The sequence below is a fragment of the Lissotriton vulgaris genome, chromosome 2_1 (assembly GCF_964263255.1).
Source record: "Lissotriton vulgaris chromosome 2_1, aLisVul1.2, whole genome shotgun sequence".
Lineage (NCBI taxonomy): Eukaryota > Metazoa > Chordata > Amphibia > Caudata > Salamandridae > Lissotriton > Lissotriton vulgaris.
The window spans coordinates 549,518,420-549,536,918 of NC_141687.1; the positions used below are offsets into that span (position 1 = coordinate 549,518,420).

Below are 18,499 nucleotides of genomic sequence, written 5' to 3' on the forward strand. Positions count from 1 at the left end.
GTCAGGTGTCCAAATGATGAGCTAATGGCTGTGAAAGATGTGTTAGGCTACCAAATAATGACTTAAGGACACTGAATGGAAATACCAGGTCTGAGAATGATTATAAAAGGATTGTAATTGATGATATCTTGTCACTGAATTGACAGCATGCCTGTCAATGACGATGTCACATCATTGTTTGATGATGTGAGGTCTGTGACTTATAATGGCAAATCAATGAATAAAAAATTATGCCTCTGTGGTGATCTGTGAGTTATGAGGTCAGGTCTGTGCATCATGTGGGCAAATACTAAATGAAACGTCCCGTCTTTCAATCAGGAGGTCAGCTCTGTGAATTACAATGTAAGATGTCAGATCTGTGAATGATAAGTTTAATGAAATAACCTGCATCTGCCAAACTCTAAATGAATTTATTGAATGTTATTTAATGAAATGTAGCCCAAATATCAGCCAGATGTAGCCCAACTATAGCCCAGTGACAGAATGTCCCAGAGTGTTTTAAAGAACAACTAGAACGCTAACAGTCTTACTTATGACAAAAGTATGGCACACCTGAAGTCATCTTGATTGGAATAAAGTGGTAACACTTAATACATTTAATTTGAAAAGGAACAAAATAAGGGGTTTCATTTTGCCATAGAAATGTTATATATATATATATATATATATATATATATATATATATATATATATATATATATATATATATTCACTGAAAAAACCATAGGTTATAGACCATATATAGTTAGGAATGATTTTGCCATGTCTATGAATGATGATATCTGATCCTTGAATGATAATCTCATCTCTGTGAATATTCATGTTAGGTCTCAATCTTGACCATGTCAGACCTCTCTGACTCAACCCTTAGTCCAAGATGAGATGTAGGTATTCATTTAGAGTTTGGCAGATGCAGGTTATTTGCCAAAAATTGGTAGAGATTCTGTCTACCCTATTTAGAGTGTACGGCCATGTAATCATTTTTAATAGCGTGGGCAGGACATCCACCATTTTTTTACAGATATATTCATCTGTTTGGGATCCATCTTTCAGGCCTAGGATAAGTGTATTCTCCCAATGCTCCCCTCTACATGCCACATCTAACGGAAGAACAATGCTTTATGAAACAAACGCCATTGTTAGGATTCATAGACACACATACACGAGCAAGGGATATTGACTCCAGCACAGTTGGATGTACTGTGGCAGCAGGGCAAAAAATTGCGAAAAGACTGGACATATGGATGATATACTCGCCCCTCCTTCCAGTGGCTCATCACCCTAGAGGTGACCCAGGAAATACAATGCTGCCAACTACTAGATAAGGATATGAGATGTTACATCGCATGCGATACATTGCACGCCATTACAACTCGGTCGTTGTAATGACTTGCTGTAGGAGGCGCAGGATGTTGGAATAGTATAATTTACTATTCCAACTTCAGTCTGTGCAACAGTAGAGAAGGTGTTGAATTTTAAATCTAACACCTTCTGCCCCCTCCAGCAAGTTGTTATAACGACTTGCATTGTAATGGTTTGTGATGTCACAACACAGTCGTTGTAACAACCGTGTTGTAATGGAACGTGATGTATCTCACTAGATAAGGTACGCATTACAAAATGGGGACAGCACTATATAAATGAGGTCTTCCATACCAAAGAACAGTTTTTCTCCAATGTGGACCCCACTGCGATGGATCTGTTTATGTATGTTAGACTGAGACAGAGTGTGAGGGCGGCCACCCCAGCGTTTCCTAGGGAAACCACTTAAACTGATCCCACTCCATCCTCTACTACAGAGCGCAAAACCTGCACATGTGGTATCTCTCATATACCATAGTACATAAACAGGGGGATGAGATGACCACCCGGGTATTATGGGGGAGGAACTGGGTGAATCCCTTTGTGACAAGCAGTGGAACTACTACTGCCAACAGACTAGGCATGTGTCACCCAGTAGTCGGCTGTGCATCATCCACTTTAAATATCTCCAAAGACTGTATTACACGCTTGTTAAAATGTTCAAACTCCAGCTAATGCGATAATGATGCCTGCAATAGATGCGGGCAGGAAAGAGCAGGCTCTCTACATGTTGCATGGGAATGTGTGGCAGTTACACATAACTGGAACCAGGAATTTGAAGCCCTAGGACAAATTATACTAACCCCACTGGTGGTATTGCCCATAACCACGCTCCTAGGATACACAGAAGAAAAACCCACAGCATACAAACAGTATGTGCTAAGCGCAGGGTGGCATACAGATGGGGTAGGGGGCGGGCACCCAAATTTATGGATTCAGGTACTACTTTTTTGGCAGAAACAAACACTGACCTACATGGAGATACTCCCTATATCCTCTAGGCCAGGAGACGTCTGGGACCCTCTCCGCACTTATTCGCTAACGAACCCAAATGTTGGAGGCAGATAAAGAGTCACACCTAGAGGGCAGGAAAGAAGAAGCTCCCACGATCAGTGAGGGTACATGCCTATTAGGAAATTACACTACCAACCTGATACACCTCAAGTTATAGGGGACTGGAATCCAGGTAAAAGACACAAAATACAAATCAATTAGAAATGTTCGATTCAACCGCCGGTCATCTGAGCCAGGGTACCGCGGTCTATAATTGTATATGTCATAAATGGATGTGTTATGCAATTCGATTCATACATGTCGTAAGAATATTGATGATGGGCTCATGCTATTGTACTTATGTATTGTTTCGAAAATAATGCTTATCATTTTTTAGTTCGAGCAGACCTACCCTCAATGCCTGAGCATTGAAGGTGTCTGCTTCAGACCTATTGTGGCCCGTATTTAGGAATGTGGACAGCTACCAGACGCGCGCTTTGACGAGGTCAGATTTCACCTCGGGAGCGAGCGTCTGATAGCTGCGCATGCGCGGTGCAAAGCCCTTGCTCACACACAGACACAGGCAGCCCCCACCCCTCTGCATGCACGCAAGCACACACACAGGCGCGCGCATGCACACGCAGGCATACGGTACACATACAGGCACACATACAGGCACACTATCCCCTACCTCGCATTCTCTCTCAATCACACACAGTCACGCATGCGCACACACATTCCCTCGCGCACACACGCACACACGCGCGCACACACTCCCCCCCTCCCCCAGGCATACACACAGGCACGCACGCACTTCACATCAGCCCTGGGCCCCACTCACCGACTGCGCTCTTCCAGCGGGGCTCCTCACGGCGCGGCGCGTCTCCTCATCTAAATCGGGGCTCCCTCAGGTCAGAGGAGCCCCGCAACAGGCGCCACACTCCTCCTTCTCCCCGGCCCCCTCCTGGGGACCCGGGCTACCCCGGACGGCAGGGCGCTCCATGCGCCGCCAGCTCGCGGACCTCGGGAGGCGGGACTTCCGGTCGGCCGCGAGCGGATTGGCCGGCCAGCCAAGAGCTTCCGGGTCGTCGCGGGCAGCGCGGCGGCGCTGAAAGGCTGACCTATATCTCAAGGGCTTATATAAATCACACAACGAAACATGCAAATGGGAGTTGAGTTGTAAATGGGTAAATGCATTTTAGGTTGAAAATTAAAAAAAAATATTTCTTTAGTTAACTTCCTTTGATTCTTGTGAACACTGTGGTTATGTCTTATATTGCTGCTGGTTAGCATCAGAATTTGGACTTTTGAGCAGCTTTTAAGTTGTTTCAAGGAAAAAGTTACCAGTATCCAGAACGTTTTAAAGTGAACTCATGAGGAAACTGCACACACTTTTTCAGCGCTAGCTATAAATTGTGATGAAACGCAGCCACTTTTTGGGAGAAAGACGATGCTAGAGTGTAAGAGCAAAATCAGGAAGCATTGCGAACTACAAGTAGACTAATAATTGAGATTTTGTCAGATTTTGCTCCTATGGTGCAGCCATTTTTGAGATGCGTTTGTCAGGACTCGAATGCAAGCGTCAAACTTATTGGCGTTGTCCATGCTGGTTTTTAAATTTAATAATGCACACACCACCAGCCAAATCCTTTGGATCGAGCCAACCATCTCAGTTGCAACGTCATTGCCTTTAGAATGCCTTAAGGTCATTGAGGAGCAAGCCATATAAATATGAGACTGCTTTTGTAACCTGCATGAAAAATAACGGGTCTGTCTTAAAATTGATTTTTGCTTCGACAGGTAGGAAGTGTGAGGTATTTAACGGCAAACATCGGTGTGGCCTTTATGGTGGCGGGGGTTGAATGGGTTGCCATTCCTCGTTTGTCAAAAAATGACTTGCCTGAGTGCACCACGTACATTCGGGAAGTATTAGTTAACTGAGATTTACAAAGTGTCTTTTGCACAAAAGGGCTCGATGCTGCCGCACGCGCTGCGATTGTGCAAGGCGCGCGCCTACACATATGTCTGAGGAAGCGCGTGTGAGCTTTTTAAAGTTTGAAAACCTCAAGTACACTGTGAATTTATCGTGCGAACCTGGTCTTCTTTATGCAACGGAAACATGCATCAGACAAAATCATGTCACGTACCCACAGCACGGATATGCCACTTAAGTGGCTATCCACGAGCTTGCAAGAACACTTACGACGCACCATCCATCCAATACCTAGACTATATGGCAAACACTGCCCAAAAATGCCATTAAATGGCTTTGGCATCAAAAAGCACTTGATACTATTAGCTGCATACTTCACATATTAACAGTGCCATTGGAAATATGCTGCAGGGGAGCACCAAATTGTTCCGCTACAAAGGGCAAATTATGCAGCACATTTTTTTTATACTATTGCTTTATTATTTTGTAATTTTTACACATGTAATACTGTCTGGGCTCATTTATCTTCATTAGTACCAGTTCAAAAACCAAATGCAGAAAAAAACGAAAATATGTCCAGTTAAGTTTTGCAAAGAGCCTTCTACTCCTTGTGGGTCCAGCTCGCCACATTAAGCGCCTTTTGATCGGTTTGAGAAGGAAAATGTTGAAGATGAAGGATTATGTGGCAAATGTATAAATATTCACACAAAAAAACACAATATAACTTAATTCCGGAGGCCTTGCAGATATATCTGCCAAACAGTGGACAGCCACCACTGTGGGACTTTTTAATGTTTGGTGCTGCCCATCATTGTCCCTTCTGTAACAGATGCCATGCTGCATCTACTCTCGGCTCTTTACCGTATAGTCATTAATTTTGCCTTCTCTTCTCACACCAGCATCGACTCCTTGTGTAAATTGTATGCCTAGCTTTTTCCTCCTGAATCTGATGGGTTGTGACACGGTGTCAAATTTGCCTCGGTATCTACTGCACGCAAGGTTTGATAACACCACCTTTGGTACACACGTCACTATCAATGTCTGCATATTCCGCATCCACACATCCCACAGGCCTAGGACCAGACCTGTGCATGTGACGTCATTGTCACTTGTGTATGAATACCCATCTCAGCTCAGTGTTTGTTATTCTGCACTCTGATGTGTGAGCGGGCATGGGCCGCAATATATGAGAATAAATGCAATATTTAAGGGGTTTGAGTAACAGAACGTTTTTTTATTGTCAGCAACCCAGGGAATTCTGGGTCAGAAATAGGAGAACTCGCACAAGGTGTGGTATTTGCAGCCATCTCGTGGGTGACTTTCTGCATGACTGACATTGATAGGAAGGTCACCACAGATAAATGTGCACAAAGAGAAGTGTGCTTCAGCTGTCTCTGAGCTAAATTTTTCCCAGTGGCTGCAGGTGGTTTGCACTGGCACCCAATTTTGAGTGCCGCTTATGTGTCATCATCAAACCTTGACCCAAGGCAAGAAAGGGAGTGGCAGAAAGGGAAAAAAGAAAGAGGATAAGGAAGATTGCAAAACTGCGCTAAAGTACAGAAAAATGGTGCTAAAGAACCTGGATGAGTGAAAGAAAAAAAAAGCATTTGCAATGCAATAGGTCTCGCATTATTAAAGTTTGAGCTATTGGTGTTGCATTATTTAACAATGCCAATAGCTCAAACTTTAACAATGCGAGACCTATTGCATTGTAAATGCTTGTTTTTTAAGTGTATTCTCCCAATGAGACTAGTTTGGTGTCTTTGCCACAATGTAATAGAAACAGTTAAGAAGGTTAATATCTCACAAAGGATCAAATATCAATCTTTCATGATTGTTGTCCTTACAATAAAGTGCGTAATATTGGAGCTCAGAGTGATTTTGGTCCTTTACTCTCATATGTTAGAGATGTCAAGCCAAATGTTATGGAGATGCTGCTTTGGGCAAATATCAGTGCAAACATAAAAGACTATTCTAGAAAACTGCTTCAGATTTCTGGATCTTAAAAATATTTTTTATGAGTAGGATGGTTTGGCCTTTCAATGTTCTAAGGGTCTAAAAACAGACTAGCTTTTTCATTCTATATTCTCATTATTGGAAAATCAGCTAAATGAAGTCCAAATGCTCAGGGGCATATTCTCAAGAACGTGTGATAATCATCGCAAAAGTAACTTAATGCAGCTCTCAACGTTGCAGTCCATCGCGGGAAAATCACGCTGTGTTAACCAAGTATTCACAACATGGCGGTACCGTGCGGTAGACTCCAGATAACGCGTCACATGACCGCGTTTAATTCAACGCCACGCCGCCAAAATGGGAAACCTGAATGCAAAAAAAGCTGCGATGAGGACAATCGTGATACAAAAAGCAGCGAAAACCAGCGGCAGGCCTTCAAATCCCACGCGTCCGGTGTGGGAAAATGCATTATAAAAGCAGTAAAAACAACACACCAGAAAAACCAAAGTGCGTAGAAACATGGATGCACCCTTACCGAGCGCAGAGGCCAATGTGATCCCCACAAGCCCCACAGATCGCCGTCAAGAAACAACGGGCTCGGGGAAGGCCCGGAAGACAAGGGAGAGGAAGACAGGGTGCAGTCTGCAGCAAAACCAGATCAGCATCACAGAGGTGACAGAACACTACCATCAACGGACCCACAATTAGACTACCGGGAATGCAGTATGAGTGTCGAGGAGGCCAATGGAGGAGGCCAAGAGGCACTGGCATGATGTGAAAATCCAAACCAGGCACAAAGCCGCTGCCAACAGAAAGGCAGCAATGGCGATAGGAGGTGGGAGTCCTGCGCCACAAGAGGAACTGGAGGAAAGGGAGGCCACAGTCATCAGTGAGGAGACTGTGCAAGTAGTCTGGAGTGCGGACACAGCTCCGGAGGACCTGACACAACATCAACAGGGTGAGTAACGACCAGGAACTGGGGGGACGGAGGGAGATGGACACAATAGCACACATGCACAATGATGTGTAGCACACTGCACACTTACAATGACCCTAGATCATATCCCTGATCCCCGTGGCACACTCCAGCACACACACATAGCAAGAACAGCACACCCACATTGACCACAATGTGGTACAATGTGCAACCCTGACATTGCAGAACAGAGGACACAACTAGGTCCACACACGTGCAGAAACAGGCCTACTACATCTGACAGAGCTGGAAACTGTGAAATGTAAATGTACGCATACAACCTCCCATCCATCATGTAGTCCAAATATACACTGTCCCGCATCTAAATCCTGCACCTCCCAAACAGTCACACTGTACATTGTCATACAGTCTGTATGTAAACAAGAACAATGCGCCAACATACATGTCAATACAATGTTAACCTGCATCTCCCCTTCACATTGCAGAGGGACACACAACCCCTCGAGCAGAGCACAGAAGACCACACATCAGTGATGCCGGAGAGGACCACCACATCTTTGACAACAACGCCCTACAACAGCCCAGGGACATCCCACGCAACCCACCACCAGGAACAGGGCAGCCAAGTTACTCAGGAAAACACAGACCTTGCAACAGACCACACAGCAGGAGGCACCCACAATCACGGCTGACTCCCAACACTTCACCAACCCACACATGGCATTTCAAAGCCAGGTGTACGAACGCTAAAAGGAGGTGGCCGAACAGGTCTGGTTGGGTACAAACCCATGGAAGGCAAACTATATCACATATGTGGGTGTCCATTATCCTTCAGGGACCACCTACGCCCCACAAAGGAGACCCACACTGCCATAGACACATGCAGGTGCACAGTCCCAGTACAGAACCACGCCCAGGGGCACACAAACATCAGTCAGACACCAACGTTGGCTCTGCGTACGACAGCTCAGTCCACTCCCCTTACAAATTGAGTGGGTGATGACAAAGCTACATCTCCAAGCTCCAACCCGCTGTCTGCGGTGACATGTCTGCGTCCGCTGGACACAGCACAATGTAATGAGGTAGGCCCCAGGGCCCTCATGCATACAACAAGACCACAGGGACACACGCAGATGTTATGTTGAACTGACTACGGACACATGCCCGCGGCCCCTTTATTGGCAGGGTCACATGTACAGTGACGCCTGTGCTGGATGTGTGTGGGGTGAGTGTAAGCCAGCCCGCATGGAGTGCGTGGTGCTGGCAGCAACCTGAACAGTGGACACCAGTGCAACGGAAACAGAGAAACCTGCCTAACAGAGTCAACTGCTGAGCAACATGGAGGGCGCCGAAGCAAGTACAGAGGCCACCTAACATACAAACAGAAGTGTCCATGAATTGCAGTGCACTGAGGTTGGGGCAGCAGAGCTGAGCACACTTATGTCTTGAAAATGACTAGAATTGTATCCCTTCGGGATATTCCTGATGCAGACGCAGTGGGGTGTGTTAGACCTGCATCATCTTCCACATCAAGGTCCCAGGTCTCCCACACTGCCTGAGGTGACATTGCTGCGCAACCTCTCCACAGCACAAAACTCAACCAGTAACGGTCCATGGACTGCGGTGCACTGAGTTAGTGGCACCAGGAGTGCTGAGCAGGGCAACAGACAGATGATGGCATACACGACATGTATGAGCAACTCTGTTTATCTGCCAGGACCACTGTTTCAACTCTGGCAGATGGCAGTTGTAGGTGGTCCTGGCGACGGTGGCGTGTACCTCCTGCTGTGATGCCACGTCTGGGCCGGGCCGGGCAGGACTCGATTTGATAAGTGAGCCCTGGTGGTTCGCAGTTGAGGCCGAAGGCAGCGGACAGCGCAAGCCCACATACACATGGCATTGATGACCCCAAGACCACCGTCACAGAGGTCATCCAATATTGAATCAAACAGAGTCCCTGACTTGAGCTGCATAGAGTTAGTGGCCCCAGATGCACTGCAGCTGGCATAGGCACAACCCCACAGGATGGTGACTTGTGGTCCACTGAGGTAGGGCCACGTAGACTGAGCGGGTCCTCGTCGATGTCGAAAGTGAATGTGGCGGAGGGTTGTGGGGGACAGTGGAAGGTGTCCTCCAGGGCATGATGCAGAGGCCTGATGCTACCCGTAAGCAGCAAATGGAGGAGTGGAAAGCGACAGCCTCTCTGCCACCACCAATTCGGTATCAGCTGCATGAGGATGAAAACTACACCCTAGTCCATAGACTCAGACGCCACCAATGTACAACCAGAGAGTATCCATGAATGTCAGGAACAGACTTAGTGGCACCGGGGCTGAGAGGGGATGAAGGCTGTGATGATGCCGGTACACTGAAATGAACTGCGCCATTGCCAATTCAGGACCCTGTGGCCTACTGGACTGCAGTGTAGGCTGGAGGCAGCGGTCAGCAGTGGCCCACAGCCACATGTCATTGGCTCGCGAGGCACAGAGTTGGTGACACCAAGGCAGTCGTCGTTAGTGTTCGGTCACCTCTGTAACAATGATCCTTTTTTACTCCTGCAAGGCATCTTCCTCATACACCTCTCCTTGAGTGCAATGATATGTACTCTGCCATTGAAAAATCGATGTTCAGTTCCAAATCTGTGACCTACTCGAGCGCAGCGTAGGCCGCATGCAGTAGTCCGCTTGGGCCCACAGAATCTTGCGGCTGTGATGTACTACTATGACCAGCTGGCACCACATCAAAGGGAGTATAGTGACATCAAACGTCCCATGAACATATGAACTCACACATCAGGTTATCAAGACTCAGTTCCAAATGTGTGACCTACTCGTGCGCAGCGTAGGCAGAGGGCAGTAGTTCGCGTGGGCCCACATGCACATGTGGTTGTGATGCTATGCACATACTTGGTGTCACCACGTCGAAGGGAGTATAGTGACATAAACGTATACATTATTAATGTGCTCTGCCATGGTGTAATCAAGACTCAGTACCAAATGTATGACCTACTTGTCCGCTGTGTCTGCCGGTAGAGTACGTCAACGAGAAAGGAGTACAGCGGGCCTGTGCGCGGTGGCCGTGATTGTCTGACGAGGCTGCCATGGTCATGGCCCTAGGGCTTGGAGATTGCACCAGCACGTGGTGGGCCCTATTCGACACACGCCTGTGTCGGCAGTTGGGCATTGAGACCTGGGTGCCCAGGCGCGGGCAGGACTGGTTCGGGGACCAGCATCCTGGGGTTCAGCATGCGCAAAGGGTCGCAGGCAACTCAGCTCACGGCGTCTTCCTCGTGGCGGGGTGTGAGGCGCCGCCCTGGCAGAGACATTGGGCATTCGGAAGAGGACCACGCCCAGAGTTACATGCCTTTTATTTACACCCCTAACCTGGCCAAGCGTACGCCGGGCCAGCCCACTCCGCTCACGCTTGTGGGGGGAACGTAACAAGCTACATTTCCTTCCTCTCCCCCACTGGCTGGGGTGACATGGTTGCGTCCACTGTCCACTGCACTCCATACACCAGCTGGGTCTGTCAACATGAATATGTGTGTGGTCTGCATACTGCAGTCTGTCCAGCACAACCACACCACATTTGGCATTGTGTACATTCATATTCAACGGTCACTCGCCTCCTTTGCACATGTCTGGTCCCCACCTCTTCCCACATCCTTCTATTGTATGGCAGAGGTGCCATGCCGTTCATGGCTAATGTACATGGGTGGCCCAGGTTCCTGCAGTAAGTTGTGCTATTGTGTCTGGTGGGTGTGCATGTTGTATGTGAGCTTGTGACGTGTGCCTATCCTGTGTTGTGAGTTGCATGATTGTGGAGTTGAGGTGTGTGGTGTGTTCATTTGGTATCGGCCAACGAGCAGTACATTTCTGTGGGTGCCATCCTGGTAGGGCAGGTTGATGATGGACTGTCCGAAGGGGTAGGTATCAGTCACAGTGCCAGGGGGGTTGGTGACGATGTTGGTGGAGATTCCCCGGTGGTCCTATATTACCTGGACATTGGTGGAATACGTGTGCTTTCTGTTGTGCTTCTTGTGTGCAGTGTTACCAGGGGGCACTAGTTGGACATGTGTGCAGTCAATTGCTCCCTGACATGTGCGGGAAGCCAGCTGTGGCATAGACGCCTTGCTTGGTCTCCGGCTGTTTCTACACAGTGTGGGGGAAGTATAGATAGTGGGGTACCAAGCTGATGGTGTCATCCATGACCATTGCTGCTCCTTGCAGTGAGGTGACGCTCCTCCGCCTTAGCAGAGAAGCCGCCACTGCCAGTGCTACCGTACTGATCACTTGCTGCTGCCCGAAAGTAGTAAAGCCCAGAGATGAGAAGGCACATAATTGACTGGCTTATGGTTACCTAAAGCAGGGCTGTAGCGAGAATAAAGTTTAAATAAAGGAAACATTGTCTTCAAAGAAAACATTCACTAGGTCACTACAAACCTGCTGATATTCCAGGATCAAAATCCTATTGGATGCTTTTTTGAGAAAACAATATAACCACTCCATTCTCATGTTCTCAGTGAATGGGAGACAGACACATTTTTTCAGATCCAAAGATGAGTCATTTATAGTCGAAACTAGTGTCAGTACAGAAGAGGTGGAAAGGTCTAAAGCCCAACTCAGATGATTTCTCAGAAGAGCTGTGCTTATGAAGAGCCAATGGATTAGGGAGAGCCCGCCAGACAGGTCAAGATCGATTTCTGTATGGATAAGGTATGCAAAGTAGCTAATTTGATATCTGTTAAAGTGATGGGTGAGGGGGAGTAACCAGTATACACTGTGCTAGATATGCTTTGAGCAGGCCTTTAAGAATCAATTTGTGAACCAGCATCAACTCAAAGCCTTAGCTCTCAGCCTGCACAATTCATCCATCCTGCCATCCGTCTAGTTGTTCGTCCACTTATCTATCAAATGAAGTGCTCCCAGGAGTGCTCATTATGGCTCTGTGAAATCCATTACACAGAGGAAATCACGAACGCAGCCATGTGCAGCAGTGTGGGTGTTCCCATGAATCCAGAAAATGAGGTGTTTAAAAAAAAAAAAGTTTAACAGTAAAAGTATGCTGTGTGCCGATACCTTAAACAGTACAAATATAAAAGAGGGCACAGCGCTATGTATGCCTTAGATCTTCATGAAGTAAAGGTGTCTCTTTCAGAGAGACAGGCCTCTCTTCAGAGGAGAGCGGAGTTGTTATTAGGACAGGGGTCTCTCCAGAAGCCTACTACAGCTCTTTACAGAAGGGTCTGGCGCTCTTTGGCGTGCAGGACTCTTTTCAGAGGACAAGGCTTTCTTTGAAATAAGGATTGTGATCTTCGTAAGAGCAGGGTTTGCTGCAGAATAGCTGGGCTCTTTAGACTACATTGCTCTCTTAGTCTTCAGGACATTAGAGCACTTTTCGGTCTCACCTGAGACAGCGCATGCGCTGTCTCTTCAAGACATTTAGTAAGTGGCTTTTAAAAGTGCCACCAGAGGCTTTTGCTGGCCTACAGCTTGCGTTCACGAGCTTGTGCACATGCACAGCTGCCATCTGTGTTTTTATTGCTGTAATGAGGCTCTGCTGCTTGCACTACCCCCTCCCTTTTCCCCCTCCCTCCTGGTCAGCTGAATTTGTGTCTATTAGCTGTGAATCATGCTCCTCTGCTCGCACTCCCCTCCCTTCTCCCCCTCATCTTCCTCAGTTTCATTTCTGTCTTCTATCACTGTGAATGCTCCTGCTTCCACCAGGCACACACTCCATCAGTCGTCAGTGCACGCTTTCACCAGGCACACACACCACCAGCCGTAAGTGTACGCTTTCACCAGGCACACACACCACCAGCCATGAGTGCACGCTTTCACCAGGCATACACACCACCAGCTGTCAGTGCGCGCTTCCACCAGGCACACACCACCTGCCATCAGTGCACGCTTCCACCAGGCACACACACCACCAGCCGTCGGTGCACGCTTCCACCAGGCATACACCACCAGCCGTCAGTGCACGCTTCCACCAGGCACACACACCACCAGGCGTCAGTGCACGCTTCCACCAGGAACACACACCACCAGCTGTCAGCGCACGCTTCCACCAGGCACACACACTACCAGCAGTCACACACTACCAGCCATCGCTGCACGCTTCCACCAAGCACACAGCAACAGCCATCAGTGCACGCTTTCACCAGGCACACACACCACCAGCCGTCAGTGCAGCAGGCAAGCTCTTTTCAGAGTTTCTTGGTAAATATGTGTTCGATGCCTGGGAGGGAGTGGGTCGAGTTTCCTTTAACCATGCTGAGTATGCAGGTGCAGTGCATGAACTCCTGTGTGAGTGAGTCATGCTGCCTGGGGCTCACTCACGCCAGACTTGTAAATTGCGCCTGCACCAGGCTTTTTCTCATTTGCAACATTCGGGCGCATGCGCACAGCTAGGCAGCCCCCACAGCCCCGGGAATGACTGCTTGCTACAACCAGAATGGAAACAACATTCAGAGCAATGAAAACAAGTTCATTTGATGCAAAGAACTGTTTAAAAAAAAACATGTCTAGCTATTGTAGATCTGGCAAACTAAACAAAACAGCAACAAAAAACAAACAAGCATTGGCATAGCCAATAGGTCTCGCTTTTTGGACCCTATATGTATTTAGTTATGCAGCAGAATACCCTTGGTGCAACAACACCAACTGTTGCATGGCTAAACACATATAAGGTCCCAAATGCGAGACCTACTGGCTATGCCAATGCTTGTTAAAAGGGCCATTGTAAAAAGCTCTCTGGCAGGCAAAAGTATTCGGATTGTTTGGTAACATCCCTCCACAAATGAAAGTGTGATTTTCTTAGTTTGTCAGAAGTGTTGATGCTCTTTGAATACAAAGCAGGGTTCTGAGTTGTTCGTCCTTTTGCATTAGGATGGCACGAGCAAGAGTCCAGAGAAGCGATCGTCCCTACCCAGGCCCTCCTCCATCCTCCCTCCACGGAAAGCATTCCCCTCGGACCGAGAAGAGAACTCCTTCAACACCAGCACTTCTATCTCCTCTTCAGCACGACGGACCACCAGTAAGTGTGTTTGTTTCTGATCCTAGACATGCACTTCTCGTTTGCCAGGCACAGAGTTTATCGCCAAACTCATTGTTTGATAAAGGAGGCTCTGAATTCTCTGTAATTTCCCTTCATTTCTCTTACATTCGTATGCTGCTGAAAGAGAACATGTTGAAGAAACAGTTCGAAAGTATAGCACTCACACTTTTTTACAAGGCTACTGGGTTTGGGAGGTTCCGGGTTTGCTTGGAATGAATGAACGGAAGAGTCTTATAAAGTGCTCTGCTACCCAAAAAAGGCATCATGGCGCTCAGAGGAAACAGGCATCAGCATCTGGTCTATTGAGATTTTCAGGTGCTTCCTGAAAAGAGGCAGAAACGAAATGTCCCTGATGGGCTGGTGCAGAGAAATCCACTCTTTTGGCACCAGAAATACCAGATGAAAGAAGGCAAGGAATTCCATCCTGCAGTGCTTAATATGGTGGATCTTGAGAAGCTTAGCCATAGAAGAGCACAAACACGAACTAGAGAGTAAGAAAGAAGTCTGCCCCTGATGTCACTAGGACTAGAAATGTGAAAAGCTCTGTGCTCGAAGCAGGGAGTTATAAAAAAGCAGTGTGACGCATCCTATGGAGACGCATCACGTTGTAAAGCCCTGCATCACATTATACCTTCGTCAGGTATATTGTATGCTGGGTGGGCGTTACCATGCAGGAAAGCCTCGTAAAAGTGACGCTGTGAAATCTACAAGATTTCACTGCGTCACTTCTAGGACGCTACTTCGTCAAAATCATACGCCTGCTTGAAGCAGGTGTAAGGAGTATAGTGGGAATGGCCTCAAAATGCATTGCTGGAGTTGCATCGTGCTTTCGGCACAACTCCAGCAATGCATGATTTTTTCTCCCCAAAAGATGCGTCCGAATTTCGGACGCCTCTGTCAATCCATGCACCATGGTGTGCCGTACTTACAATACGGAGCATCCATGGTGGCGCAAGGGTTTCTCAGGGTGGCGCATGGAAAGTGACGCATTTCAACAGATGCGTCACTTTTTTGTAAAATCTGCCCCACTGAGTTAGGTAGTTCAGCAGGCCTACATAGAGTGAGTTGCGGTAATCAAGTATGCTGCATCATGGTCATTTTAGTTTCTAATATTTAGCATAATGTTTATTTTCCAATGTTCAGGTGTCTTTCTCTCGCTATATGTCAAGGTAAAGAACTTCCCATAATAATGCCCTCTTGTCTACAATATTTTATATCACAACATGTGTCTGTGTGTGTATATGTATAACTGCCTGCGTTAGTGTGGTGAACCCACAAACTTTGACGGAATAATTGGCACATCTGGACACTGCTTTGGAAGTACTTCCATCCTCAATGCTGCAAGTTGTCAAATTGACAGTCACCCAAAGTCCAATAGCATCATTACATTGAACATCACACAAATGCTGACCATAATGTCACCTCCACCTCCCACGTGATCAAGGTCACCTAATAACATCATGTCAGCAGTAACAGCAAATGGCAGACCTGGGATTTTCTGTTACAAATCATGCAGGTGAGTCAGTAAAATGCATTTGGCTGATAGTGGCAGGCACGGACTGAAAACTGTCGCTCCTGATGACATCTCCTAAACTTGCATGTAATAGAATTCACCCTCCCACACTCACATTTGGCGACATATGGATATTAGCAGAGTTTGATGCTTGCCGCAGAACTGTTGACCTCCAGGTCTGCAAACATTAAGGAACATTAAGGAACACTAACAGGCTCAAAAGGACAACCATACTACGCATCCTGACCACCATTGCCCACAGGCTAACGGTACCAACACAGCTGACAACCAACATCCCTCCGCAGACAAAGCTGCTGGCTGTGCTGCACAAGTTGGCCTCTGGGACCTTCCAACCAACAACCGCCAGAGTCAGAGGAGTCTCACAGCCAGCCCTATCAAAGTTCCTCACAACTGTCTTGGATGCCATCATCAGCTTAGTATCCCAGTACCTATACTCCCTCCACACTGCACAGGAACAGCTGAAGACCAAGCAAGGCCTCTATGCCATATCTGGCTTCCCGCATTTGTTAGGGGGCAATTGACTGCACACATGTCCTAATTGTGGCCCCTGATGACACTGCACACAATTACCTCAGCAGAAAGCACACACATTCCATAAATGTGCAGGCAACAGTGGACCACCTAGGAATCGCCACCACCGTCGTCGCCAACTACTCAGGCAGTGTGCATGATTCCTACTTCTACCGACAGGCCATCATCAACCAGCGCTAACAGGATGGCACCCATGGAAATGCACTGCTCGTTGGCAAGTATCAAATGAACACACCACACCCCCTAACTCCACAATCATGCAACTCACAACTCTGGGAATGCACACGTCACAGACTCACATTCAACATGCCACACAACATGCCCACCCACCAGACACAACAGCATAACTTACTGTGGCAACCTGGGCTAGCCATCTACATGAGCCATCAACAGCATGGCACCTCAGCCACACAATAACGGAATGTGGGGAGAGGTGGGAACCAGGCATGTGCGATGGAGGCAAGTGGCCCATGAATGAGAAGGTACATAATGCCAAGTGAGGCATAGATGTGCTGGACAGACTGCAGTATGCAAACCACAGACATGTCCATGTCCACATGCACCGCTGGTTTATGAAGTGTAGTAGATTTAGAGTAGATTACTGATGCATCTGAGAGAAATAAAGCTTGACAGTAGTCAAAATTTGTTGCGTTCATTATCTCAGAGAAAGTTGTATTGTATTGTATTGTTGGTGAAAGGAGATTACACAGGATTGTCTGAAGAGAACTTCTGATTCTAATGATTCGCTTTTGTTTCCATGTAGGATCAGAGCCTATTCGTAGTCGAACAGGAAAAAGTGGAAATTCCACACCCAACACACCAGGCTCAACCGCCATCACCCCCGGCACACCACCAAGTTATTCTTCACGCACGCCAGGCACACCTGGCACTCCAAGCTATCCCAGGACCCCTCGGACCCCCGGTACCCCAAAATCTCTTGGGCTGCTACCCAGTGAGAAGAAAGTTGCCATCCTTCGAACGCCTCCAAAGTCTCCGGCCACGATGAAGCAGATACGGGTATTAAACCAGCCATTGCCAGACCTCAAGAATGTCAAGTCGAAAATTGGGTCAACGGACAATATCAAATATCAGCCAAAAGGAGGACAGGTAAGGGTTTTGGTTTCGGAAGGGATAATGATGTCAATGTGTAGAACATTTTGCTGAACAGCCTGCTTTTTTGTGTGCTAGATAGTTACTGTCCTACTGTTCCACAGTCATACTATGATAATGATATAGAAAACCCAACAAGCCAAGATTGAGATAAGTCTGCTTTTGATCATATGAAGGGATAACAAAAGACTCTATTACTTCACCTGGAGTAAACAGCTTCATGAATTGTCCACTAAGAGTATAAATTGAGATTTGCAGAATTGGAGGTGCTGTGTTCATTTTACTTTAACAAGTCCTCACACTCCGGGCCTGACAATTCCCGGCTTGGAAACACAGTGCACAGAGACTTGTGAGGAGCTGTTGGCACCTGCTGTGCATCACCTTGACCCGCCCTCAATCTTCAAGTTGGGGGAGGAAAAAAAGCTCCCCCCAGGGGTGCTAAAAAAGCCGCTGCTCACGTGCCAACCATGGAATCCTCCACCACCACAGGGCCAAGAATAAATCCCACCCCCTCCAAGCAAATGTGTATGAATTTTAGCTTGTTAATGTGTGTGAATTTGAGATGGTTACTTCACCTGGAAGGGAGTAAAACGTGAAATTGCATTCCCTGTTCCAGGGAAAATAACTTTTAATCCCCTTAACTCACAGGGGAGATACTGATCGGAATCATGAAGTTAATGGGGAACATGTAATGAGAGACTACTTATCCACTGTGTAGTCTATATTTAGGGCATGGAGGAGCCTCTAAACACTCTATCGGACAAGTGGGGGACCCTCGTGCACGCTGCACGATAACACTATCTCCCATAGCTCCCTGGTCAGTCTTGGACCTGGCTATCGAGATTACCATCGAATCACCCCTTATTTGGACGTGATCCCTGCCCAAGCCTCCCTCCATATCTTTCTTGTTCCTTGCGACGAGTTCGCTCACCCGCATAGCCCCATGGAATGCCAAGGCGAAAGCTGCCCGGAACAGAACTGCTTCGAAAAGGGAGGAGCACGTCTCATCCAGCTTTGCTAAAAGTAGAGACAATCTGTCTAAGCCAATCGGGTGCGTCACATCCTGCTTGCGACCCTCGAGGCG

The 18,499-nt window shown here is 47.4% G+C and overlaps 1 protein-coding gene across 17 annotated transcripts in view; it reads left to right on the forward strand.

The window, feature by feature from the left end:
• MAP2 (microtubule associated protein 2) overlaps window positions 1–18,499 on the forward strand; it is a 1,129,470-nt gene that overhangs the window by 1,004,698 nt on the left and 106,273 nt on the right. For all 17 annotated transcript variants that reach the window (XM_086955531.1, XM_086955543.1, XM_086955530.1 and 14 more), the window contains 2 exons: window positions 14,072–14,219; window positions 17,069–17,412. In XM_086955531.1, coding sequence (XP_086811657.1) covers window positions 14,072–14,219; window positions 17,069–17,412 — 492 coding nt within the window. The remainder of the gene's footprint in view (window positions 1–14,071; window positions 14,220–17,068; window positions 17,413–18,499) is intronic.